This window comes from Hippoglossus hippoglossus, chromosome 1 (genome assembly GCF_009819705.1).
Source record: "Hippoglossus hippoglossus isolate fHipHip1 chromosome 1, fHipHip1.pri, whole genome shotgun sequence".
Classification (NCBI taxonomy): Eukaryota; Metazoa; Chordata; class Actinopteri; order Pleuronectiformes; family Pleuronectidae; genus Hippoglossus; species Hippoglossus hippoglossus.
Window position 1 is genome coordinate 25,448,456 of NC_047151.1, and position 26,569 is coordinate 25,475,024.

The 26,569-nt window shown below is 42.6% G+C and overlaps 3 protein-coding genes across 6 annotated transcripts; 2 read left to right on the forward strand and 1 right to left on the reverse strand.

Annotated features, from left to right (window-relative positions):
- Nucleotides 1–483: 483 nt before the first annotated feature.
- LOC117760945 (hemicentin-1-like) lies at nt 484–5,479 on the reverse strand. 2 transcript variants are annotated; one of them, XM_034584395.1, is made up of 8 exons: nt 5,338–5,479; nt 3,428–3,629; nt 3,113–3,203; nt 2,792–2,927; nt 1,549–1,878; nt 1,365–1,388; nt 1,158–1,249; nt 484–806 (listed from the first exon to the last, which is right to left on the reverse strand). In XM_034584395.1, exons 1-8 carry the CDS (start codon nt 5,393–5,395, stop codon nt 789–791), a joined length of 951 nt encoding a protein of 316 aa, XP_034440286.1. In that variant the 5' UTR covers nt 5,396–5,479; the 3' UTR covers nt 484–788. The 2 variants fall into 2 exon arrangements, with proteins under 2 accessions (XP_034440286.1, XP_034440275.1); XM_034584384.1 differs by having other exon boundaries at nt 1,158–1,388.
- Nucleotides 5,480–10,558: 5,079 nt separating this feature from the next.
- Nucleotides 10,559–18,599, forward strand: LOC117760904 (protein GPR108-like). 2 transcript variants are annotated; one of them, XM_034584305.1, is made up of 18 exons: nt 10,559–10,993; nt 11,300–11,422; nt 12,407–12,457; nt 12,604–12,698; nt 12,841–12,911; nt 13,026–13,318; nt 13,477–13,539; nt 13,622–13,723; nt 13,801–13,934; nt 14,263–14,338; nt 14,485–14,558; nt 14,636–14,753; nt 14,843–14,973; nt 15,120–15,163; nt 15,253–15,302; nt 15,552–15,635; nt 16,199–16,320; nt 17,028–18,599. In XM_034584305.1, exons 1-18 carry the CDS (start codon nt 10,898–10,900, stop codon nt 17,113–17,115), a joined length of 1,815 nt encoding a protein of 604 aa, XP_034440196.1. In that variant the 5' UTR covers nt 10,559–10,897; the 3' UTR covers nt 17,116–18,599. The 2 variants fall into 2 exon arrangements, with proteins under 2 accessions (XP_034440196.1, XP_034440204.1); XM_034584313.1 differs by lacking the exons at nt 10,559–10,993; nt 11,300–11,422; nt 12,407–12,457 and having other exon boundaries at nt 12,634–12,698; nt 12,841–12,921; nt 13,031–13,318.
- Nucleotides 18,600–19,670: 1,071 nt separating this feature from the next.
- On the forward strand, nt 19,671–25,654 carry soul5l (heme-binding protein soul5, like). 2 transcript variants are annotated; one of them, XM_034584371.1, is made up of 8 exons: nt 19,671–20,029; nt 21,429–21,488; nt 22,304–22,385; nt 22,507–22,627; nt 22,727–22,866; nt 23,901–24,064; nt 24,243–24,522; nt 24,646–25,353. In XM_034584371.1, coding segments are annotated over exons 1-8 (1,050 nt in total). In that variant the 5' UTR covers nt 19,671–20,027; the 3' UTR covers nt 24,847–25,353. The 2 variants fall into 2 exon arrangements, with proteins under 2 accessions (XP_034440262.1, XP_034440254.1); XM_034584363.1 differs by having other exon boundaries at nt 24,243–25,654.
- Nucleotides 25,655–26,569: the final 915 nt, after the last annotated feature.

Genomic DNA, 26,569 nt, shown 5'->3' on the forward strand with positions numbered 1-26,569 from the left:
CCCCCCCCCCCATGACCCATAAAGAATAAGAGATATAGATATTTGATGGGTGGCAGTTTGAGAATTCATGCACGATACCCAAAAGTATTTTTTTTTATTTTTATTTTTTTATTAAAAGTGATGAATTGTGAATGTTTGCTAAACCTTACGTGAGTATTGTCCACATTTTATTCTCTATTTCTGAAGAGCAACTTGTTAAATGAAGGTTGTGTTTTGGTGTGAGCTCCGTCCAACAGCACCAAGTTTCAGTCGTATACTTTTTACACATTTATACAAGATTCTCACACACGTGGAGCTAAGGGAAAAGATCATGTTTGTTAATTCTAAAGCAAGAACGCAGGCCCAGCGCTGCTCTGCATTGGATAGTTCATTTTAATGCACAGCAGAGAAGTAAGACCTGTGGACACTAACATTTAGCAAATGTGGAAACTGAACTGTCTGTGATTTGTGATGAAGTTGTACACGACAAGAAAGTGAGTCTTTCTGCATGACTTGAAATGTAGCTGTTGTGCGTGATATGGAGGCTTCAGTGTAATAACAGAAGAAAATGTACCTTGAACATAAAGAAGCATAAAAAGACATGAATTTAAAGAGAGATCCATTGGGACAAAAGAGGGAAAAACTCTGAATCTCTTCACTGACTCCAGCTCTGAAAATATTCCTTGTATTAAGGCAGTTCATTCAAGTGATGGGGGGGGGGGGGTCACAGATGGAGCTGGGTTCTGTTTTTTGTTTTTACAGCCACGTAATCATCTGGATTAAGACGACGCCCAAAAGGAAATATCCATTCAAGATGTTTGTAGTTCCTGGAAAGAGGAGGAGACAAGTTATTACAGGCTGACCTTAAACTTTTAGCTCTGTTTAATTTGTCGTGGTAATTGAAACGGCTCGATGTGGGAGTTTAGAATCTAGATAGAAGGCTTTGTGTGTGTGGTGGTTTACTTTTGTTACCAAGGAGGTTCTGTTATCGTCTGCTTTTGTCTGTTTGTAGGATTACGCAGAAACTTCTGGACCGATTAACATGTAATATGTTGAGATCTTCAACATTTTCATTGAAATGTTTAGAAGATTGATATTTACAATTGTTTGCAATTTGTTGCAGTTTGATGGAGATTCCGTACTTTAATTCTCTAACTGTACAGATGGCACAAACCTACCTCTGCCACCGAGGACCTCCACCTCCACTGTAAAGTTTTTCTGTCCAAGATGTCCTGTTGTCCAGGCCGTGTATTTCCCAGCATGCTCTCTGCTCGAGTGAGCGGGCAGGGCGACCTTCTGTCCGTCCCTGAACCAGGTGACTGACGGCTGAGGGTTCCCTCTCACCTCACAGGCCAGACTCTCTCCCTCTCTCACCTGCAGCTTCGGTGGACAGACGAGGTTCGGACCAACTGGGAGAGACGAGAAGTGAGAGCAGGAAAAGATGGTGCAGAGAAGCGGCATAATGGGAAAAAGAGGAGGGGAGGAAGAGGGTTGAGAATATAAATCGTGTAGATAAAAAAAATAATCCACTTTAAATCTGTAATAAATTTTGCTGGCAGCTTCTCTCACAGAGGATCGTGGCATTCAGTTTTTCTGACGTCACCACTGGAGGGTGCTGTGGTCCGTCTGGTCCCAGTTCCAGCTTAGCTTCACACCAGTACTGAGCTCCATTATCTTCTTTACTGGGGATAATATCCAGAGTGAAGACCTCAGTCACTGGCTCCTTCTCCATGTTGTTGGACTGCAGTTGACGCAGAGCCGACTGTCCCTTGTAGAAGGTCACGGCGAGGTGTCCCACAGGAGCCACGTCCTGCACCTCGCACTGCAGAGTGTACTCACGACCCTCCAACATCGGCCCAGAGTGATCGGCAACGCTGATGGAGACGAAGTCTGGAGGCTCTGTGGAGGCAGGTGAACAGATCAACCACAAAGAAAAGATTCGTATAATTTAACATGTCAGAGAGATAAATTACTTAAAGGTTCAGTGTGTAGAATGTAGTGACATCTAGTGGTGAAGTCGCATGTTGCATCGGACAAACATGAAACAGAACCTGTGGAAACCTTCAGTTGTCATAAAAACTCAAAAGGTTTTTAGTTTGTCCAGTCTGGGCTACTGTAAAAAACATGGCGGTCTCCATATAGAGGACCCGCTCCAGATGTAGATATAAAGTATTTAAATATAAAGTATTTAAATATATAGGGACCATTCTAGGGTATAGAAAACATCAATTTGTACAATTTAGATGAAATGGAATCTATCGGGGGGGTGGATCCATTTTCAAAGTTAACCCAGGAAATCACTCGGGGATTGTGATGGAAAAATCTGTCATTTTGGGGGGGGGGCTTGTATATCACTATGTGGACGTTGGTGTAGCTTCATCGAATTGAAGGAGACCTTCACAGAGGTATACATTCTATTGAGAGCCTTTCTAGCTGGTTTGTTTGTTGGCAGGATTACGCAGAAACTATCGCACATATTTCCCCCAAAACTTGGAAGGATTGTGGAAGGATTTGACCTCGGCCAGGAGAGAATGAGTTGAACATTTGGGCTGGATCCATTTTCCTTTCACTTTCTTTAACATTGTGAGATGGGGAAAAATAGTTTTCCTAGTGATTAATTCATGGATCTTGATTTTAAAAGATCTGACATGTTTAGGGGACTGATAACTATGAGACAAGTCTAGTAGATTTAAATGGATATATTTCCATTTCAGTTTGTGCATATGTGCAAAAATATGTAACATTAATGATGTTAATGAGTTAAAATGTCTTAATATTGTCACTAAAAGCTGTTATAGTGAAGAAAACTCACTGTAGACGATCACAGGGAGGTCGATGTGGCACTGTCCCTGCTCCAACAGAGCGAAGCACATGGGTTCGATGCTCCACTCGGTCATCCTGTCCACACTCCAGACCAGGAAACGACCCTGAGTGGCCTCGGGAATCGGCTGGAGTCACAAGACGTCACAAATCAAATTAAAACTATTAAGATACAATAGATCATTACTATCTGTGTGGTGCTCGTTTATTAGGAGCATGTTTACAGTATAACAGAAGATGCTTTTATGAATCCTATCTTTGGTGCTGTTGGCTGATTAAAGGGATGATCAGTGATGCATTTCTCTTTAGCTACCATGGCGGTTGTCCCCGGTTTGAATTCCCAGCCCAGGACAGGGAATCCCATCACTGGTATAGAGCAGTTGACTGTGAACGGATCAGCAAACCTGTGATGGGAGGTTTCACACAATTAGTCGTCACAATTTTACCGAAAACGTGCACTTTTCAAACATTTCAGTGGGAACACTGACACAGGAAAGAACCGTAAAGCTACTCGAGCAAAAACGTTAAATGTTTGTGAGAAAACTTTTTTTAAATTGGGTGAACGGACCCTTTTATAACTGAACCAGTGTGCCGCTCTGAAAGTTAATATCAGTTATTCCTTCCATACCTGACGACCACAGTGGAGGGCGACGTGGTCAGGGGGCATCGAGCTGTTGTGGCCGACTCTCCGCCGCTGCTGATGGAGGGAGGGGTGGAGGGTGGGACGCTGACAGACGAGGGGAAAGACGGGACATCTGACGGGACGGGTGAGGGTGGGGAGACTTGGGACGGAATGGGTGGAGCAGGTGTCTGAATGGAAAGTGATGTAACTGAGGTCCCGGGAGTGGTCGGGAGAGGAAGAGGAGAAAGATATCGTAAGTCAGTTAAATATGTAAACATAGAAATCAAACAGTCTCAAATATATATTTTATTCTTTTTAATCTTGAACATTGAATTCAGAAGAATAAAATACAAGGATTTATGCCCTTTTAGAGACCAATTAACTTTAGAAATCACTGGCGCAATGCTTCTAATAATGTTTATCCTGGAGCTGTGAGTCAAATGAACTTATGAGTCATTTCCCACTGTCTTATCATAATACACTCAGCGGTCAGTTGAATTTTGCCATCTCGTGGAATAATACTCTTTCTAGCTGATCTATTGTGAACCATTGTTTCTCGTGGCGCGCTGAATACACCCAGTGTGTTCCTCTGAGGAAGGAAGGACACCCTGCCCAAGTCGAAAGAACTCCCTTCTCTTTTTCTGTGGTCATTGTTCCACTGGATCCTGGGGTTGTTCTCCTGCCTATCAGGGGATCGCGCTCGCAGTAGCTCAATGATGCTCGTCAGCGGAGCAGCTGTCACACTAAGTTATGTTTCCCACGTGCCACTCTTCAAAAACACAGGGCGACGCAGGTTCTGTCTGTTGAGCACAGGGTCATCACTGGGTCATAACTTCTGCCGCTAGGGGGTCTCTCAATCAAAATAATAACCACCAAGTTTGATGACGTTGTTAATCAGCGTCGGATCATGGGAGTTTTTGTCTCCAACACCATTGCCGATGAAAATCTGCTGGACACGTTTTCACGTTACGCAGGAAACTCAATGAATAATCAGTGGAAGGCAAAAACAGCCGACTGGCTAACGGGCTAGCTGTGTGGTTGTCTTTCGTTTGCCACAGAAGTTTTCGCAGAGACGGGCAAAGTCTCGGGTAAAGTGGATATGATGCAAGTAAAAGGCGACTGAAATGAAACGTCCTGTTACCTTGAATAAAATTGGGGGTTTCTCTGGGTGTGAATTTTAATGTAAATACAGAAGTCAACGAAATATATATCGTAGGTCTCGTGGTTTTCAGAAGAATGGTTAGATATCATTTCTTCAAAGGATAAGCAGCATAGATAGTGGATGGGTAGATTATTAGTGTTGATGCATTAACATGTAACAAGATTTTTAATTCTGTCGCCGGTTGGCAGTTATTTTATCTTCCAAATGTACATACATGAAGATTTTCAATTCATTTTTAGAACTTAATCATCTTTAATTAGTTAGTTTATATGTTATGGGCAGAAGATAAAGAAATATCACTTGTAATGAGTGAAGTAGAGACAGAAGTTTGAAACACTCAAGTGTAAGTTCACCTCAAAATCGTACTTAAAGAAATTATTCAATATAGGATTTTAATTTAATGTCATTTTTGTGATGTATATGTCTTTAGGATCATTCATTGTCCAGCTTGAGAGAACTGATAAGGTTTATATGATAAACGACAGGTATTATAAGATGTGGCCAGATCATGAAAAAAGAAGAAAAAACATATTACTGCCCCTCAAAAGAAATCAAATTCTCTCTTTCCAGTTAAGATTTATTCATAAGCCCAGAATAACAATTACTTCAATTCCTCTCTGAGTGTTTTACAAACTCCAGAACCTGCTCTGTCCACACACCCTCGACCTCTGCTCATCTCTCTACTCACTCTTTCTCGTTTCACGTTTGACCTCTTTAGTCTTCTCGTACCCCATCAAGGTGTCATCTCACTCACCTGAGCCGAGCAGGTGAAGCAGCAGCAGCAGCGTGATTGGCCGAGCGGAAGCAAACATCCTTCATCAGTTTCCCTGGCTCAGAATACCGGCTGCTGATGGGACGTCTCCCTCAAACACACGCTACAGGCCGTGTGATGCCGGCCGGGACACTGTCCGAGACTTATGAGGGAAACTCTGAGTACTTCTGTTTTTTATTGAGGCATGGGTGTGTATGCATGTCTCTTTGTGTGTGTGTGTGTGTGTGTGCACTCGTGTGTCTGAAAGTAATAATCAGGCGATTCCTTTGCTTTGGCCTCTGAAACCCACCCTGGGCGTTCTCTGTTGGTATATCAAGAGAGGAAGGAAGGGCGGGTCAAGAATAATGCAGTGTAGTGCTGAAGCAAGGAGGGCAAAAGAGTGTGTGTGTCTGTGTGTGTGTGTGTGTGTGTGTGTGTGTGTGTGTGTGTGTGTTACTTAAGCAGCAATGGGCCACTGTGGAGCTATTGAAAATAACAACCAATGAATTCAAAGTTGTATTGTCTCAGAAAACCCACAAAACTCCGCACAATGACAGCTGTAATTTCTTTTGAGCGTTACCTCAACCTTAAAAAAAACTATGTTTCATTGTACATTTTCCTCTTGTATTTCCATAAATATGCTATAGTCAATATTTTTATAATACAATATAAAAAAGTGTTGGTGAAGGATGGATTTAACTCACTTTATATCCTTCTCCCCTTGATAATAATAATAATAATAATAATACATATGTGAATCGTCCGTGGCCCCCTTGAAATGTGAGTTATTGTTATAATTAAAATAATTATTTATTTAACTAATTATTATTATTATTATTGTTAATTATTCAACCTGCCAACAGCTGTCGAGCACAGAGTTAATAACCAATAGATTCTGTCTCTTATATTGTTTGGACGATACAATCTGCAGATATGAGCTTTTCACAGACACATATCTATGTTTATGTGTATTTTCTATATATTGGCTCGTATTTGTGTTGAATTTTTTATTCATAACAGAATTTACTGTCACTTCTTGGTGGTGTGATGTTGCCTTTTTATGTTTTATAGTGTGTGTTCTTTTAATTTGTATTTATTCGCTTTAATGTAAAGTTGTCTTCTTCTTTTTATTGATCCTATTCCTTTTCGTTTGTAATTCCAGGTTTCACGGGATTTCCTTTTCTTATTCCTTTTATCAATGAATTGTTTTTATTAGTGCGACTGCATTATTTTGTAACTACCCCAGAGTGTGAAGTCTGTCAGGGCACTTTGTAAACCCTGTTTTTAAAGCTCCTTAGTTATTATAAGTATTATTATTATTGTTAATATTATTATAAGGGTTTGATGATGACATCTTAGGAATCATATTGCCAATTTATATATATATATATATATATATGTTTTACTTTTAATCATCTGTATCAGCCGGAGCAGAGGAGTTGACTTTGTTCTCATTTCCACTTTAGTCTCGAAATGCCAACTGGTAGAGAAAAGGACTTTTCACTTTCATTTCACTTTCAGGTGAAAGCATTTTTTTCTCCCCAGCTTCCTGCTCGTCTCTCTCTGTACTGTGGTTTGTGAACTTCCTGTTTGACCCGGGTTTGTGCCATTTTATTCACAGCAGCTGTCAGTGTTGCGTCGTATCTGAGGCCGGTGGCACAGTAAGTTCTTCTGGATCACACACACACACACACACACACACACACACACACACACACACACACACACACACACACACACACACACACTGGAGTTACACATGCAGTGAGCAGACTCTATTGTCTCTGATGTTTAAAGTTTGACTAACTGTTTTCCTCAGAGAATCATATGTGTTACTTTCAGCTGCCGTCATTTTACATCCTGTGTTAACTCTAAAAGAGACAGTGTACGGATCAAACATCACCATTAGATACACTGGACTCGATCATAGCTTCATTCTCTTTTACATCTGATCAGAACAACAAAATGATAAACAATACAGGTCCTGAAACACACACACACACACACACAGTTACACACAGAAGAACACAAAACACAGATCTGCACTAAACAGCATATAACAGGGACCGTAAGCATGAAACTTATTATATCATTCAGAATTTAGAAACTGTGTAACTGCTGCATAAGAAACTTTAACTTATGATTCATAAATGTGGACGGATGTGTAACATTTGTTGATTGTTCATTATTAAGAGAGAAACCAACACCACTAAAACTCGTTTGGATTTCTTAACTTATAAATGATTTACTAACATTTGTAGCTGCAAAGATCACGACCATTTATTAATGATTTACAAACGTTTATAACCACAGATTTAACGTTTCATTCGAGAGACAACAGACTTGCAGTCAAGGGTTTTCCACATCCTGTTTATTCTTACAACTGATCAGCATTATTTAATTTGAATCAGTAGTAAAAGGTGCAGTTTGTAAACTTTTTATAAAAGTGGTGCCTGGTTTTTTAACATTGTGATTGGAACAAAAATCCTGACACATGTAGATTTGCCTCTATAGATTCTGATGTTGCACTGGATTAATTGAATTATTTTAGTGTTTACTCTATTGTATTTTGTAAACATTTGTTTATTTTCAGAATTAGAGAAATATTTTATATTTAAAAAGTTTTCAGACTTGCACGACCTGAGCTTTAATGAGGATAAACTCAAAAGGCGTTGTTGATTAAGGATTAATCTGTTAATTTGAATGAATCCACCTTTATAGCCACTCTGCTCACGATGCTTGTTCCCAGCCAAGTATTAGGAGCGGGCCCAGTTTCACAAAATCCACTGAACTAACATCTTAGCTTCATAATTGAATCAGTGTCGCTATGACAAGTGACATCCTGGACGTCACAAGATCATTTTCAGACATTATATAGATAAAATAATAAATTAATGAAATTGGCAGATTGTTGTAATAAATGAAGAATTGTTAGTGGCAGCCCTGGTCCAACATGAACTCTTATAAAACCCCAAATACAGAGAGGTAGGAGAGTGGTATCGTTCTTATTTATCTTCCTAAACAAAGCAAACGAGTGTTGTTGAACTTTTGATCTAAAACTACTGTTCCACGTTCTGTCTGTGCAGTGAGCAGAGATGCTGGTTCCAGAGCTGCTCTTACACACTCTGGAGGAGCTGCTCGATGACGACTTCAAAACGTTTCAGTGGTATCTCTCCAACGACGTCTTGGACGGCTGCAAACCAGTTGCCAAGTCCCGTCTGGAGAAGGCGTCCCGGATAAAAACTGTCAGCGAGATGACTGGCAGCTACGGCGAAGAGTCGGCCGTGAACATCTCCACTGCGATCCTGAGGAAGATGAACTTTAACAGCGAGGCGGTGAAGTTACAGGACGCTCACTCAGGTGCAGTGGACAGTTCATTCCATAAACTCACCTTCAGTCCAAGTTACCAACAACAACCAGCTTCTCTCCAGTGTCTTTATCGATTCTCTACATCTGTATCTTTTCATCCTCAGAGAGAAAAACAGCCGCACCCTCCACTTCCTCCTCCGCTTCGACTCCTGCTGCTGCTCCTGCCTCAATTTCCGCTCAGCAGGGAAGTGTGATCATCGCTCCGAGTGTCATCGGTGGCACCTCTGGATCGTGGAATATAACCATCAACAAATCATGATTGGCAGAAATTGAATATTCATATTTGTTTTCATTAGTGTTTAATAGCCTGAGAAGAGGCATCCTCGTGTTGTTGTTACCGTAGAATGAAACCTTTAAGTCCTCTTCCACTGTTGCACCGCCATGTCGCACAGAACAGACAGATCAACCATGCCTTATAACATCAGTGTTATAAGAACTAACCAAAATGACCAAAACCATCTTTCAGAAAATATAATTTATCGTGTAGATTGACTCTTTAGTCCCATCTGCCAACATGGAGGAGGCAGGATTTATGACCTGTACTGCATCTAGCCACCAGTTGGCAAACGAGAGGCTTTGGCTTCACTTCCGAGCTGAGATGTCGTCCATCTTTGTACACAATGTATGGTTACTCAGATGGGTGCACTTTGCAAACTCACCACTAGATGCCACTAAATCTTACAGAAATTAATACAAAAGAACAGAAACTGGATTATTATTATTTCCCCGAGGCGTCACTGTAAATGTTTTTATACTAACTGTGCCGATTAAAGATTAACGATCTTTTATATTTCATATCTTTGTACATTTCTTCTTTTTCACATCTGAAGCTGTTTTTAGACTAAATATCCTCAGGACATTTTAATATAATTTTTAAATACCTGATGCTGAATAAACAACAGCTCAACAGGAAGTGTAGCCTGTAACTTTTATGAAGTATATACTTGTTAAACATTGAGTAAGAGTGCCTTATTTATTATAGTTCTTTTCTTTTTTGTTTTTTATATTGGAGGATATTGGGTCTGTGGCATGTTTGTATTCAGAGCCTCTGGTCATAATGATCCCTCCATGATTATAACTGAGCCATAAAGCAGCAGTAAATGTTTTATTCACCAATTTAGGGAGATTTAAAAAGCTCTGTGGTCCAAAGTGATGCTGAATATGAGAAGTCAGATCTGCAGCTTTTGTCAACATCTTCCTTTAATCCAAGAATCAACAAAGTGATCAGTGAGTAACACGAAAACAAACAAGTTCCACGTGTCAAACATGATCGCTCTGTGAAAGAAGATTTTTCTATGACGTGGAGGTTCAGTCACGTGAGCACTTTTATCCGGAAGCTTTACAACAACCCACGTGACCAAAGCTACAAGCACAAGGTGCAGACAGGACGGCGGATGTTTTTATTATTATTCAACTTGACATATATTAAAAACAATAAAGGCACGTCAGACAAAAAAAATTATACATAAGACCGGAAAAAAGAGTGGATAACGAAATAAACCAATAAGAAACATGATGAAAGGATAAACACACAAGTGGTCGATCTAGAATTAAAGAGCAACGTTTAAAGTTTTTAAGTTTCAGATATTTATTGTATCGTCTTATCTCTTTCAAACAATAATCTTACAGTAAACTTATAAGTAATAATACAGTGTACAAAAGGTTATATTTATGTTTTAATGAAAGTATTTTTAAAAAGTTAACTATGGATTTGAGAAGAAAATATTCTATGTTTTTTATTAGAAAGTATTGTATGGATAATGATGTAATTTGCAATAAAAAATAATAATAATAACACCGTAGAAACTACAACTTTCTTCTACTTGTGTAGTTTCTGCTGATGAATCCGTGGCAGTGACGTCAGCACGCGGCCCGTGACGTGTCCGTCCGCACCTCGGCTCAGTGTTTTGTTCTTGATTGGAGACCCGGAAGTGAGCTAGCGCCCCCTCTGAGCTAGCGGTTAGCTGTGGCTGTTTCCCTGCGCGATGAAAACACGGAGGAACCGGGAAACACGACGTTAACTGTTATGGTCCAGTAACCAACACGGGAGCCGGCGAACCTCAGTGAAACAACCCGCCCGCCTCGGCTGCTGTTGAGGCCGCTAGCCAGCTCGCTCGTCAGCCATCTGGCAGGAACTGTCGCTAGCATTAGCTTTAGCCGCAGGTGAACGTTAGCAGGCAGTGCCCCGGTGGTGATGGCCGCGGCCCGGAGAGGATGTGCGGTGGCCGGGCTTCTCCTCCTGCTGCTGCTGGCTGGATGCAACGCGAGGATACACAGGCTCACCCTCCGGGTAGGTCGAGGGCACGGCGGGTATCATGACTCGAGCTGGGTCGGTGTTAGCTCGGGAGGCTAACGCGGAGGGGGCTAGCTGGTTGTAGTCGCTCTTATTAGCCCGCTGGTTCGCTGGAATTAGCTGCAGCGGCGGACCGGGGGGGGTCGCGATGTGTGGAACCGAATCAGAAGTGAGGTGGTGGGGAAGGGAGTCGTGTAAATGACGGGGACATGTTGGTTGTAGAGCATCTGGTTCCGTGTCCAGTCACTGAAGTGTGCTGCCGCAGCTCTTCCTGTGTTAATCCTCCATTCTGCTTCCTCTCAGAATGAAAGTCGTTCCGCTGTCGACCTCAACAACTTCGGCTTCTTTGCCAACGGGACTCTGGACGTGAACCTGATTTCCCTGCGCCTCCCCACCGACCAGCTGGTGAACTACAGCACCCACCCGGTAAGCAGTGTGCGTGTGTTTGTAAGAGTTCACTTCACCATTGCATGTTCAAATCACGTGTTTTTTTGGGGGTGAAACGTGTTAACACCGCTCCTGCATCGAGCTGAACACCGGACTGGCACTTTGTGCTCACCGCTGTGCAGATGGAGGGTCCACCAAACACTTGTGGGGTTTCAGGGGTGAACAGTGTTGCAGCCACATCCAAAACAATTTAATTAACTGGTGAACGATTCTTCAAACGTAGAAAACCAACAACAAACGACATCCAAGTGTCTGTAAGCCCAGACATTCAAATTGGACTGGAAACGCTTATTTACACCATGTTTTAGCCTCAATGTTGCAGGTGATCCATGTGGAACGCGGCTGCCAGATGATCACAAGGACATTTAGGCTCAAAACGTGGTGTAAGTGACCCCGTTACAAGTCACATTTAAATGTCAGGGCTTACGACACTTGGATGATGCCACACGAGCAGAATAGAGGCTGTATTGGATTTGGCTGCTACGCTGTTTGACCCCTGCACTTCACCCCCCCCCCCCCCCCCCCCCCCCCCCCCCCCCCCCCCCCCCCCCCCCCCCCCCCCCCCCCCCTGCACAGTGGTCAGTAGATAATAGAACAAGATCCCATGAATTATTCTGTCTATATTCTTATTTTTACATTGGTTTTGAACCTGTATTGGGGTTTTTTGACAGTAAGGGAAAAACTATCAGAGAAACTATAATTTTATCATTTAAAAAACCCCACAGGATCCTTATGAGTTGGTTTAGTGTAAGACTGAATATGCTGTTGAATAGATTAGTCAGTCAGTCCCTTAGTGGATGTTGGATCGGTGCAGCGATTCATCTTTCTAGCTCGTGGGGTTGATGGTATTTTTACGTCTAATTCCGATTTGACCAAGAGATGAATGACACAGAGTGAAATGTACAATATGTTTACTGAAAATCATGTGCTCCTGACTGACCACATTCATCGCACTGTGTTTAGGTGGGTTTCACCCTCTCCAGGTCCCGTGTGAATGGAGTCCTGTCCTACACAGTGAGTACATCCAATTCATTACAGATAACTAAAACCAGTTGTTCATCTGAGTCGTGCAATTTTGCTTTCAAGGACAATTTCTGCCGTGTGTTGCATGACACTGACGCATCAGATTTTTTATGTTATTTGTTAATTTTTTTCTTCAGGCAGAGGAGACAGAGAGATGCCCGCTCACTACAGAAGAGTTGCCCAATAATGAGGAGCCTCTTATTATTTTCCTCATCAATATCCACACCCTCAGGTTTGTAAAGATACTCTCTGTCTTTGAGAAAGCAAATGTCAGAGTCAGTTTCAGCACCGGTATTCAGAAGTGTTTCTTTCAGTGCACTGACTCCCTGATGTGATTGTTGAATGTCTAATGTGTGTGTTGTGTGTTTGTGTAGTGTCACAGTGAAAGCTATAGGTGAACAAGACAACATCTTGACAGCCAGGCTAAAGTCTCCTGAGCCTAAAGGTCAGTGTCGGTCCTACTTTACACCTTTAACCTCCTGTTGCAGCCACATGCCACCGCAATGAATGAGAGAATAAATTTATACCAACTGTACTTGGAACATTTAATGTCCTGTAGATCAGAGGAAGACCAGGCAGGCTCCTGAACCAGATGTACCTGCAATGAATCCAGATGAAACTGCAAAGAAACCAGATGAAACTGCAAAGAAACCAGATGAAATTGCAAAGAAACCAGATGAAACTGCAAAGAAACCAGATGAAACTGCAAAGAAACCAGATGAAACTGCAAAGAAGCCAGATGACAAGACATCTCAGGACAAAATGGACAAGTCTGTGGATCAGGAGAAGGAGGAGCAGACCGACTTGAAAGCACCAGAAGAAGCTCCAAAAGAGGAGGAAACTGGAATCAATGTGAGAAGTGTGTGTGTGTGTGTGTGTGTGTGTGTGTGTGTGTGTGTGTGTGTGTGTGTGTGTGTGTGTGTGTGTGTGTGTGTGTGTGTGTGTGTGTGTGTGTGTGTGTGTGTGATCGCTTCATGAACTCAACGTCTAATCTTGTTTGTTTGTTTCAGCTGGGGAAGACCAAGCTACTGACTTTAGCTTTGGACAAAATCAACGGCTCCTATAACTTCAGTGTGAGTACAACCTTCTCAATGATGAGAAGAGAAATTGTATCTGTTCTGCTGTTGAGTGAAAGTCTCCCTCCCTCCTCCACAGTTCCACATGGTGATTGGCCCGCTGGCGCAGGGGCTCTACAGCCTCAAATTCCACTACTGCCAGAACAAGATACCTGGGATTAAACTGCCCTACTCATTCACTGTAAGTAGAGTGTCCTGAAGTCGGGGGGGTGTTTGGCCACGTCTGTGCACGTGTTAACGTGAACGTATCCTCTGCAGGTGGAAGTGAAGGAGAAGAACCCCAGCGGCTACCTGTCGGCAGCAGAAATCCCCCTGTCCCGTCTGTACATCTGTATGGCTGGAGTGTTCTTCACCGCTGCCATGGTCTGGGTGTACACACTCATGAAGCACAGGTACGCAGAACTGACATGAGTTCAGTGTCACAGAATCTTGCAGCTTCCTCATTTACAGTTACCACATGACTTTGCGGGCTGCGTGGTCAGACCATTTACAGTCATGTTTTTGCATCTACTGTAGAGATGTTCAAATGCAGATTCTGATACCTGGTACTTTGTGTGTCGGCCAATACCAGTTAAAAGAAACCACTTACAACAGATTTTAACAGCTGTATGATACTAATCATGTATGTGTTTTGGATGCTGGTATCAGAACATCTCTAATATACTGAGAAGTGAATTTGTGTGGTTGTCTAAGCGTCTCTCCCTGTGCACATATTTACAGGTACAGCGTGTTTAAGATACACTGGCTGATGGCAGCACTGGCCTTCACCAAGTCCACGTCATTGGTTTTCCATAGTGTGAGTAACTCTCTCTCCTCTTGTATCGTTATTCTGATTTTTTATATTGTGACGTCTGTTAATTCTGTCTGAATGGCTCGTGGCGCTCACCACCCATCAGGACTCTTTGTCTGTTTGTAAAAAACGAATCTCTCCTCATGTCGCAGATCAACTATCACTTCATCAACACTGAGGGGCATCCAATCGAAGGCTGGGCTGTCATGTATTACATCACACACCTGTAAGTACACTCTCTCCAAGGTGTGAAGTCTTTTTGTTAAATAGATCTAACCACTGACCCCATCGATGTGTCTCCAGGCTCAAAGGGGCTCTCCTCTTCATCACACTGGCACTGATCGGCACCGGCTGGGCCTTCGTGAAATACATCCTGTCCGACAAGGAGAAGAAGATCTTCATGATCGTCATCCCCCTGCAGGTGCGTGTGCTTGAGAAACCGTAGCTGTGTGGAGTTGTGTAACATTCAGTGGGTTTGTTTCGGTGACCGACTCGTCTGTCGTCCTCCAGGTTCTGGCTAACGTTGCCTACATCATCATCGAGTCGACAGAGGAAGGCTCCAGTGAATACTACCTGTGGAAGGAGATCCTCTTTCTTGTTGACCTCATCTGCTGTGGAGCCATTCTCTTCCCCGTTGTCTGGTCAGTGTGTGTGTGCATGGTATCAGTTTCCATAGTAAAAGTCCATTGCCTAATTTTGAGATTAGTGTACAAGCATCTGGCTGTTTCCATGGAAGCTGTTTACAGACATGAACCTCAGTAACCGTCCAAAATATTTGTCTTTACAGGTCGATCCGTCATCTCCAGGAAGCTTCTAGCATCGACGGCAAAGGTAAGAGTCTCGATCGTCAACAGCCATCAGTCAACAATCATCTGGTTTTATGTGGAGCTGGTCATTTACTTCTTTAACTTCTTTTTCAGCTGCCATGAATTTGGAGAAGCTCAAGCTCTTCCGGCATTACTATGTGATGGTAAGAGGAAGTTCAACCCGGCGGTGGTTTCATTCTGTCATCCCCCCTCCCCACATCCGTCCATCAGCTGTCAAACAACTGTCAACAACACCATAAGCTGACGCTTGTTGTGCACTATACTGAATACTGAAGCTTTTTGTGGTGTTGCAGATCAAAGAAAGAATTCAGTTTAGATCAAAGTTATATTGGTTTAAGCATTAGACTACCAACTATGTACAGTTTCTGAAAACCCAGTTCTCTTCTTTTTAGATCGTGTGTTACATCTACTTTACGAGGATCATAGCGATTCTGCTCAAGGTCACCATGCCTTTCCAGTGGCAGTGGTGCTACGAGGTAAGACGATCATCTACAATAAAACTGACTTTATTACTTTATTAGACTTTAAGCTGCCATCAGGCTGCTAAATGCTTCAAGCTGTCTGTTTGCTTTTGTGGTTGATTTGTGCATTGGTCACATGTTGATGTCTGATTGTGGTTGGACAAGCTACCAAAGTTGAGGCTTCAAAACAAGTTCACAAACCACTGGGTGTCGGTGGGTTGACACTTGTGTGTGTGGCCCAGTTCCATGTCTGCAAACACGTGACATACTCGTTAAATCGTCAATGACATCATTCCTCCCCTCGGACATCTGATTGGATGTCGGCGTTGGTGGAAGTAGAAAATGCTGCAGGACACACAAACCTTTCGTATATCCACACTGCCAGAGATTTGTGTCTGATTCCAGTTATATGAAGTTCACCTGCATATTTGTTGTGTAGAAGCTGGTTAATTCTGATAACAAATTGGCAGCTGTACTCGGACTGTGAGCAGTGTTAATCTTTTCGATACTGGCGCACACATCTTATACAACAGTCCTACCATCTGTCATTAAACACCCACTCTCTTGTGTTTCTCCAGTTTCTGGTAGAAGTGTCCACTCTGATCTTTTTCGTGTTGACGGGCTACAAGTTCCGACCGGCATCCAACAACCCGTACCTCCAGCTTCCCCAGGACGAGGAGGACAACGAGATGGATGAAGTGTAAGTGCATGAGTCCTTCCCTCCACTTAATCCTCTGAACTCCTATTCTTCCTCTGTCCCTCCTTTTAATCTGTAGCTGTCTGACTGCAACAGTAACCAGGTTTCCATCCAAATGTTTTAACAGAAAACCAGCAAACACAAATGAACCGTGACCGTGTTGAGTATTAGAAGCTGGTGCACTTCGGACAAACAGCAGATGGAGCCAATTCTCCAGTTAGGTGTCACAGGACCAGTACAGAACAAGATGACGTGATTAAAAGCAGGAGTCAGACGTGGAAGACACGACAGAAATACAACATTTATGTTTTATCAAATATTAATTTCCTCTGTCCAGTTTAACATTTAATAAGTGAAATGCTTCATATGCATCATGATTTAATGCAAAGCCTGTTTTCGCTGCACTTTGTCAAATGTTGCTTTTGTTGTCTTCATTGATTCACTGAAGTTTGTAAAAAAAAAAAAACTCATTCTGAATAGTTATCTTACTATTGTGATCAAAAACTTGATCGGAAGCTCAATTCTAAGGCTGTTCTGTAAATAGACCCATATCCATGTCAGGCTTAAAACGCCGGCTTCCTGTGTAAGCCCCGCCCACTTCCGGTTTAAGTCCTCGTACGGATACGGATCATTTCGCTGGTTGACCACACACAGATACTGGTGTCCTCACTCATCCCTAGTTGCTGCTCTCTGCTTTTCTCCCTGTGCAGAGTGACTGAGTCTGGGGCTCTGGAGGGGATTTCCAAAGTGAAGAAGACGTCGAACGGGCGCGAACGCCAGAGAGAGTCCACCTTGTGAGCGGGACGCCGCATCTGTTGGATGGACCCACTGAACACATCCCCCCCGGCCAGCCTGGTTTGAAGGGATGCACATGGACTAAGGCGCTCCACCCACGTTGACAGCGATCACTTTGAAACTCCTGCGGTGTGGCAAGAGTTTTTAAATTTAAAAAAGGGGCCGTGCTTCCAGAGAGGAGACGAGTCCACTGTCACTGGCTATGCAAAGAAAAGAAAAAAAATCATACAAAACAAACAAAAAAAGACTTAACTCTCTGAACGGTTTCATGAGGAGACGAGCTCCTGCCACATGAGGAGATATGGAAATGAGCTGTGATGTTATTTACTGTTTCCATCTCTCTTCCTCGCCTTTCTCTCTGTATTCCCCCCCCCCCCTCCCCCTTTCTCTATCTCTCCCCAAAGATAACTATCATTTTAGAGAGAGACTTGCTTTCAGGTGTGTTTGTATTGGCTATTTAAACGGTACTTTACCTGTTCGTGTGTGCTGTGAGTTCACGTGTGTGACTGTGGGACGACGCAGGATTTGAACACAACCATTCTTTTTGGAGACAATAGCCCGAAACTCAGGTAACAGGCTAATCGGTATATAGTTAAAACATACACCTTTTCCCCCACATATCCACACACTCCGTAGTGTCCCATCAGTCATTATACGGCTTCACCACCACACTACAGTATGTTACGTTTTTATATATTTGATTTGTATATTGAAATATATATTGAAGGATGAAAGATGTTGTATATTTCAATATATGGACTTATTGCCTATTGAAAGGTTCTGTTTCAGTATTATTGTTTAAGTCCTTCACGTGGACCGCTGCTGTAAATTAGTGCTTTAGTGGTTGAGGTCGACTGGACGTGTGTGGACCTTGGATCAGTTTCTTAAATAACCAGAGCAGTGGCCCTTCCTCTGTTCAGCCACAGCCTTGTTTTCTTTTAATGTTTGGCCGTTCTGTGCCGATCTGGGCAGAGAGGGGACCTAACTGATCATTTTTGATTTGATTTTTATTTTTTATTTTTTTTTGCTCTTGATGTGAAGCTTGTTTTATTAATTATTGACGACTTATTGGTTCGTGAAAGATCAGAAAACGTGTGCAGCCGGGGGAGGGTAGATGGCCATGTGTAAATAATTTACAAGAGACTTGTTGATACAAAAGCAGGCACATAACACTTTGGTAAGAACTGCATAGACGCTTTATAGACAGAGTTTTTGATTCCTTTTAACAGACGGCGGGGCGGGGGGGGGTGGGTAGGGAACTGGAGGAATCTATGAAAGACTACTGAGATTTAACCACACTCACTCACTCCTGAACAGGGGCGGGCGAGCTGCACAGTGCTCGCAGACTGTTCTCGTGTCTCCAGGCTCCCGATGATGAGACGTAACAAACCAAATGAGACAAGGAGGTGTTGTGCTTGTACAGGAAGCTGTTTGTGTGAACTGTCACAATAAAGCTGGTGTTCTGGAAAGATCTCAAATCAAGCCGTTACAGGCACGTGTGTCTCGAAGCTCTGTTTTTATTTAACCTTGTTAATGCATTTGTGAATTCACTCTGACGCTTGGAACTGATACCACTCCTTTGCATTAAATGTGAATCAACTGTCAGGAGGCAGTTAGCTTAGCATAAAGACTGGAAACGGGGGGAAATGGTTAGCTGAAGATTGTCAAAAGGTCACAAAATTACAGTTTTATTATTTAATATTTAGTTTGCTTCATCCGTTTACAGAAGTGTAAATATGTCTCCTCCGTGTTAATGTATAGGACAAGGGCCAAACTAAGATGTTTGGTCATATTTTTTATATACGACTATTAAATTAATTGTTAAGTCAATCAACATGACATTTAAATAGAAGTTTAATGAGATGTAAATCATCTCATGTAATTCTTAAAGCAAAAATGTTAAAAAGTTAAGTTCAAGGTCAATGTTCCCAATAGAATACTTCATTTTTATAAACTCTTTTATTCCATCATGATTTTAATATGTTGAGGTTCTGGATTTAACGACGTCACATTGGGTCCCTTACATGCTGATATTCTACTGTCCACACAGCTAATTCATTTATTGAGGAAATAAGTGGTTGATCAATAGATAATTAAAACCATTGATCGCTGGCAGCTCTGCTCCGCCCTCTACTGATAATTAAACTAAACCAAAGGCTTCTTAAAATGATGCAGACAACCTGGAAACCCTCAGAGAAAATACTTTTTAATTAATGAAGAATTCACCTGAAAATGTCGATAATGAATAATTACAAATACAGAGATAGTAAACTTGCAATTATAACTTAAAGTACAGCTCATATTTTGTAATGTATTGACTATATACATACTGTACATGGTGAAGTGCTGATTACAAGTAAACCACATGAGGAGAATTAAACCTGGGACCTCTTCATCTTCCTCTTCCTCTGTCTGATGGATCATCAGATCCCTGGTGTCAGTGCTGCACATCTGTAGAGGTAAAAATCAACAGACTCGTTCATATGGTCCAGTCCAGTCTGTGGTGTCAGTGCTGCACATCTGTGAAGTTAAGCATCACCAGACTCATTGATATGGTCCAGTCCAGTCTGTGATGTCAGTGCTGCACATCTGTAGAGGTAAAAATCATCAGACTCATTCATATGGTCCAGTCCAGTCTGTGGTGTCAGTGCTGCACATCTGTGGAGGTAAGCATCACCAGACTCATTCATATGGTCCAGTCCAGTCTGTGGTGTCAGTGCTGCACATCTGTGGAGGTAAGCATCACCAGACTCATTCATATGGTCCAGTCCAGTCGGTGATGTCAGTGCTGGTGCCGGCTCAGCCCCTCCCTCCTCCTGTGCTCTCCGCAGTCCGCAGTAACCGAGCCCCGGAGCAGACTGCAGTCTCCATCCAGCCCGCTCCTCCTCCTCTTCCTCCTCTTCCTCCCTGCGCTCATGTGAGTACCACTGCTTATTTCTTCTGCTTTGAATTAATATCACACACGTAACCTGATCATTTTCTTTATAGCAGAAATATTTGATCAGCGCTGCTGCGACTTTTCTGCAGCGTCATGGACAATAAAGTTCATTTTTGCGTCATCGTCCATCCCCCTCGTACGCGTGCATGGCAATCTTGACCCTTTAATGAGATTATTAAATGTGGATGTTCCACATGCAAAAGATAAAACTGCGCGTACAGACTCTGTGTGAACGCGTCCTGGTGATTGGAGCATTTCATTCAGTCATAAATCACCTGAATCCCTCCTCCGCGGTCCTGGGGTTTAATCGGGTGTTTGTTGGGAGTTAATCCGCCTCGAAGGCTCTGATCTGGGGGGTGAGATGAGACCTTGAACGCGGTTCCTCCGTGACCTCAAAACGCCTTTGGACGAGAGGAGACATGAGGCTGATGATGCAGCAGATCTGTGCCTGACTGAGTCTCCTCTGTGCGGCGCAGCGCGAGCAGGAGGACGTGTCCCGTTTCATGTCCGCAGCACGGACACCTCCTTGAGAAGCTCTGTCTGATCACAGCTCGTCTACTGCGGGTGTTTTTCACATTAAAAGATTTCCATCCTTATCGTTCTACAATAAACCCTCTAATAGTTCCTTTATTTAGAAGGAGAACAGGTTCAGATTGTAAAGCCTTTGATCACAGAATAAGGCTTGAATAAGAATAAGAATAAGAATAAGAATTAGAATTATCATTGGAATCATAGCTATAATAATAATCATAATCATAATAAAAGGTATAATAATAATAATGATAATCATAGTGATGATAATAGCTATAATAATCATAATGATGATGACAATATGCCATTTTAAAAACACATACATTACAAACATACAGGTTAAACACAGACATATCCCCTCAAGCTCTCATTCATCCCAACGTCTATCGACTCAATAAGGAAACATTTTGCTTTCGGCCATGTTTCTAAATAACCTTTGAATTTTCTCTGGTTTTCAGGTTTTAATGCCAGTTTTTTTTGTTAGTTTTTTTAAGGCAGGTGAAATATTCACAATATATTGTCATTTTTTCACAAACCACAAACAAACCACAGCTTCTGCAGATTTGATGGAAAGAGGAAAAACTGTTTTTCCAACTTTGAGAGCTTCCTCCTTTCAGCTTGATGGCCTCTGGATTCTCAACCGGAACAGATTAACAGACCATAAATAATGTATCCGCCACTGGAGCCTCTCAACTGAAAAGTGACGTTTTTTCCCTTGTGTTCAATCGATTTGCCTGAGCTTCAGTTCGTCAATCGCCTCATTTCTCATTCATTGTTTTTAAAACTTTACTGGATAAGCAGTTTAAATGAAAGTGTGTGATTTCTCCGTGTGTGTGTTCTTCCTCAGGACTTTCACCCCAGTGTTAGGGTTTCTGGCCCTCGTGGCTTCGGCTGGAGGAAGTGTTGGGTAAGTTTATACTGCAAAGCCCAAACGTATGTGGATCCCCGTTATTCACGTAATCGCTGAAAACATTCGGTGTGAATCTGATGCTATAACAGCCTCCGCACTCTTGTTTGTGAGATCAAGAACAAGTACAGTTACCATGCGTTACTTAAATATAATGTCACGCCCCTCTGTGTTTAAAGGAGTTAGTGCAAGCCTCTGGCCACTAGGTGGAGCCTCCAGCCTTCGGGACAAAGACCTGTGGTTGTTCCAAGGTCAAAGCTGAAATCTGAAAACTGTGTTCAGTCATTAAATATGCTGATGACACTTCAATGTTTGGTGACATTTAAAAAAAAAATTAAATTCTAAACTAAATTCCCCAATTCAGTTAAAAAACAAACAAAGTGTGTCCACATACTTTTGGCCTAGTTGGTCTTTGGTACAGGGATGAAACCTTTTGATACAAAATTTGTAGTTATGATATTAGGAAAATATATATTGTACATTACACTTTTAATGTGGCTTAATTATTTTAGCTGTTGCCTATTTGAGAGTCTGTATCTCACGAGGATAACTAACTCACAGTGCATCTGTCCCCTCCGGTTTGGTATTATACTGAAATGCTTCTGTTGTACTTTGAAGTATCTTTTTGGTTGGAGCCTTAGACCAAGAATCTCCTCTGTTAACAGATCCATGTTGTAATAAACTCATACATGTACATTCAAGTAAGAACTGAGGCTCCATCTTCATCTAACATCTGCGCAGAAGATCAATTTAGTCCGTAACAGACGCTAATAGGGATCTGAATTTTAAAATACAGAATCCTCACTCTGTTACAGGCCGAGCACCAACAGCAGCTTCTGCACAGAGTCAAAGGAATGTCTCCAGTTTGAGCTCGTCTGCAAAACAGATGAATATGAGGTGAGTGAAGCCCTTCGTGTCAACCGGCTCATATACACACACATTCCCTGTCCATCAAGCTCTTCTCACACAGCTTTGTTCTGTCTTTTCCCATCTTTAACATGTGTGTGTGTGTGTTCAGGTGCGACACTACAGCCCCACACGCTGGGTGTCCACTGATGCCGAAGCGTATTTCATGGGAGTGGGCGCCGCCATGGCTTTCAGGAGACTTTTCCAGTACATCACTGGAGCCAATGATGGAGGTAAGGACATCACCGGAGAGGAAAACCAGCCTCAGTGGAGCGTGTGTGTCTCATGTGTGTCTCATGTGTGTCTCATGTGTGTCTCATGTGTGTTTACAGGCGTCCAGATGGACATGACTGCTCCCGTCCTGGTCAAGATCCCAGAGGAGACCAGGATGTGGGAGCCGGCGATCTACACGCTGAACTTCCCGCTGCCGGCCGCCTATCAGGACAAACCCCCCGCACCCACCTGTGACAAGGTGAGCTGAGCCCAGCAGCTACCGAGGGATGAGGAGGGATGAGGAGGGATGAGGAGGGATGAGGAGGGATGAGGAGTCAAATGCTTTTATCCTCCTTTTATCCGGGTGTAATCTGACCAGTGCTTTTTGTTTGCCGATCAATGGAGAGCATTGATGAGTGCACAGTATTTAGTTCTGCCTGCTCTGCTCCTCTCACTCAGCAGAACAGAAATAAATAATGATGCATCGTTAATGCATCAGAGCTGTTTTATGATTTCATAATCTATAGTCTGTGCTGAATCTGTTTTATTCATCTGACACGGTGCAGAAACGTCCTTCCTCTCCAGTTATTATCCAGCATCACGTCTTGTTTCGTTTCCTGTGACTGATTCATTATTACAGAATGTTTTCCCAAATACTACTATGTAAAATTAATTAAAAGTACATTACATGCTGTAAATTTATATTTTACTTCATTTCCTTTTACAAAGATAAAAGAAAATGTTTTTTAAGGTACATAAAGAACCAAAGCTGAATCAATACATAAGTAAATAAAATGTTCAAAATAATATAGAAACACAGACTTGAATAAATGAATCTAAAATTAATTAATTAAATTAATCTAAAATTTATTTTTCCATGTGAAGAGTTTATTTTTATTTACAGCAATTCCCCAAAAGGTCTCTTACACTATTCTATTCATAATTATATATATTTTATATAAAAAATATGTATAAGTCTGCATAATAACATGTATAAGTATGTATAAATAATAAAATTAACACCCAACCCTTCATTCAGCCCATTTACAGTCTGTTTAATTTAATAAGTGTCCGTTAACTTTAAATTTGGATTGATTTGTAGTTTAAAAATCTCTCAGTCACTGAGTCAATATACTTTCCTACAATATTTATGGTTTGATAGTTCATAAATGTCCTGTTTTCGTGTCTTTTTGTCTTCACATTCTGCACGAGGACGAATATTAGCGTGGTTTTATTTCTCTGTCGACGTGACGCTTGTTGTCTGCTGATGTTGCGTCTGTGTTTCTATGGCAGCTGTATTTCACGGAGATGCCGGAGATGGACGTGTACGTGAGGAGCTACGGAGGCTGGATGCTGTCGGTCACCTCCAGGCTTCACTCCCACATGCTGACCAAAGAGCTGCAGAGGGTTCGAGCCTCGTACAACCACAGCTACCACTACGGAGTCGGCTACGACAGGTTTTTACTGCATCCTTCCTCACCTTTACTCTCGTTCCTTGGGAATCAGTTATGACTATTTCACATTCTTGTCCTCATCTTCCTCCCTCTTTCCGTGTGTGTGTGTGTGTGTGTGTGTGTGTGTGTGTGTCTGTCTGTGTGTCTGTGTGTGTGTGTGTCCGTGTGTGTGTGTGTCCAGTCCCTTGAAGCTGTTGAACAGGCACAACGAGGTGTGGTATGTGGCCGAGGGGGAGCCAGTTTGCACAGATCCAAAGGAACCGACCCCCGCTCACACACCCAGGCCGACTCTGACCGACTCGCCCACGTACCCTCCGTCCGACCCTCTCCCTCACACACTCTCTGACTCCCCCGCACTCACCCCCTCCAACTTCTCCTCCTACACAGCAGCCAACTCCTCGTCACCAACGCCGTCTGACCCCCCTGCTCTCACCCCATCCGACGCTCCTCCCAGTCCCTCATCCCACCTGCCCACAGACGCCGGCCATCCTCCCAGTCCCTCATCCCACCTGCCCACAGACGCCAGGCATCCTCCCAGTCCCTCATCCCACCTGCCCACAGACGCCGGCCATCCTCCCAGTCCCTCATCCTACCTGCCCACAGACGCCGGCCATCCTCCCACCACCGTCCAGATCCCACTGGACCCAACGACCAACTCCTCCGACGCCGCGAGCCCTTCCCTGGAGCCCCTGTCGGACGCTGCCCTGTGGAACAGCACGGCCCACAGCTCAGTGGACCCACAGACTGACAGCAGCCCTGCGGTGGAGCCAGAAAACGCTCATTAACAACCTCCATGTCGTCTGTAAGCTGCCACCAGGTATATTAACATGGAGTCTAAGTAGAAAAAGAAACCGTGGAGGTGCGGACGTGCTCTTCCTCCTCATATCTCTATTCCTGTGTGTCGCACTAACTCCTCTTTGCGTGTTTCACTATATGTTCTATCACAGCTTTGCACCTGCAGCTTCCTGCATCAGCAAACACAAGCCTGCACACGATCTGATCACACAGCTGCATTTAGGATCAAGTAAGTGTTAGTCAGAAAGTTAGAGAGTTCCTGTGTGAAGTGTGAGGGCAGGAGAGAGAGAGAGAGACGCCTGCTCATCATCCGTTTAAAACCCAACTCCACTATTAGAACTTTAATGGAAACCTGTGTGTAATAATATCATGATAAATAAAATGGGACAAACCACGTTAGGTCATTTTACCAGAGTAAACTTTACTGTGTTTCTATGCTGTTATTAACTATTATCGTTATTTAGCTTCAATTCTCCATTGAGCTTCTCGTCAGTTGTTTTCATGATACGTGGCAACATCATTATAAATCATTACATTCATTGGGATCTTTGGTGCAGACGTAAACAAAAGTACTAAAACTGTACGGCTCTATTTAATACTAGATAGTTTCCAAAAAATAATTATAATTATTATTTATTTTTAAATTTACTTCTATATTATTGTTAACTTCGTGTTTTGAAATTTGAAGTTTTCAGATCAGATTTTTTGGGCCCCGAGAATTTAATAAATATATATAAATATAAAAGTATTACTTTGTATCTTCATCCAGAGACACTGATTTGAATGTTTGATTAAAACTGAATTCAAATCGCTTCCCAGTATTATCACCAAGCGACGGTTAAACCCTGACTCTGCTCTGACTGAGGTTGAACTGATCCAAAGATCCCAAAGAATCACAGCTGATAGAACCAATGCAATAAAAGTCATATGAGTTCAATTCTGTACAAACTGCTGCGCAAGATAAACACTGTATGTTCTGAGGAAGGTGCAATAAAAACACATAACAAACTCCTGTTGGGCTCATTGTGTTATTTGTGACTTTAGCCTTGATTTACCAAGAGAATCCTTAATTAATAACACTTTTGTTCATCTGTGCATCAAACGTTCTCCTGTTTTGTGAAATCACCTCGTTCGTAGTGACCCTCCTCAGATTCTTCTGTCGTTCTTGGTTGGTGGTTCCAGGATCTTTGTGTTACTAGAACACTTCCTCACAAAATCTGTGAAAATGTCCAAAAACATCCTTCCTCACGATAGTTTAAAATAAACGTCCCTGACCCACCCCTTTGGTTGGATGTGCCTGAAACTTTAAGGAGTTCTTCCTTGAGCCCCGTCCCATCGTTTCATCCAATCTTGTGGAAATCGGTTTAATAGTTTTTGCGTAATCCGAACAAACAAACGGAGAGGGGTGTCAGAGTTGTGTTGTGTCAGTGTTGTAATTATTCAGCTTGTTGTGCTGCCCCCAAGAGGCCAAAGAAATGAATTCATCAAGATTTACAGACTGTATTTGCATATTCTTGTTTTCTAAAAGTGACACATCGCTTCTCAGCTCATCTGCAGTGAAAATAGTGACAACGCTGATTCTGCTGCTGTGACCTGCTGTTCTCAGGTCAGTCATGAGTTTGAGCAGCTGAGTGACTGCTGCTACCAGACGGTGGTGGCAGGTTTCGATTCCGCAGTACGAGGAGAAGACGTGGACAATAAAGAGAAATAAGA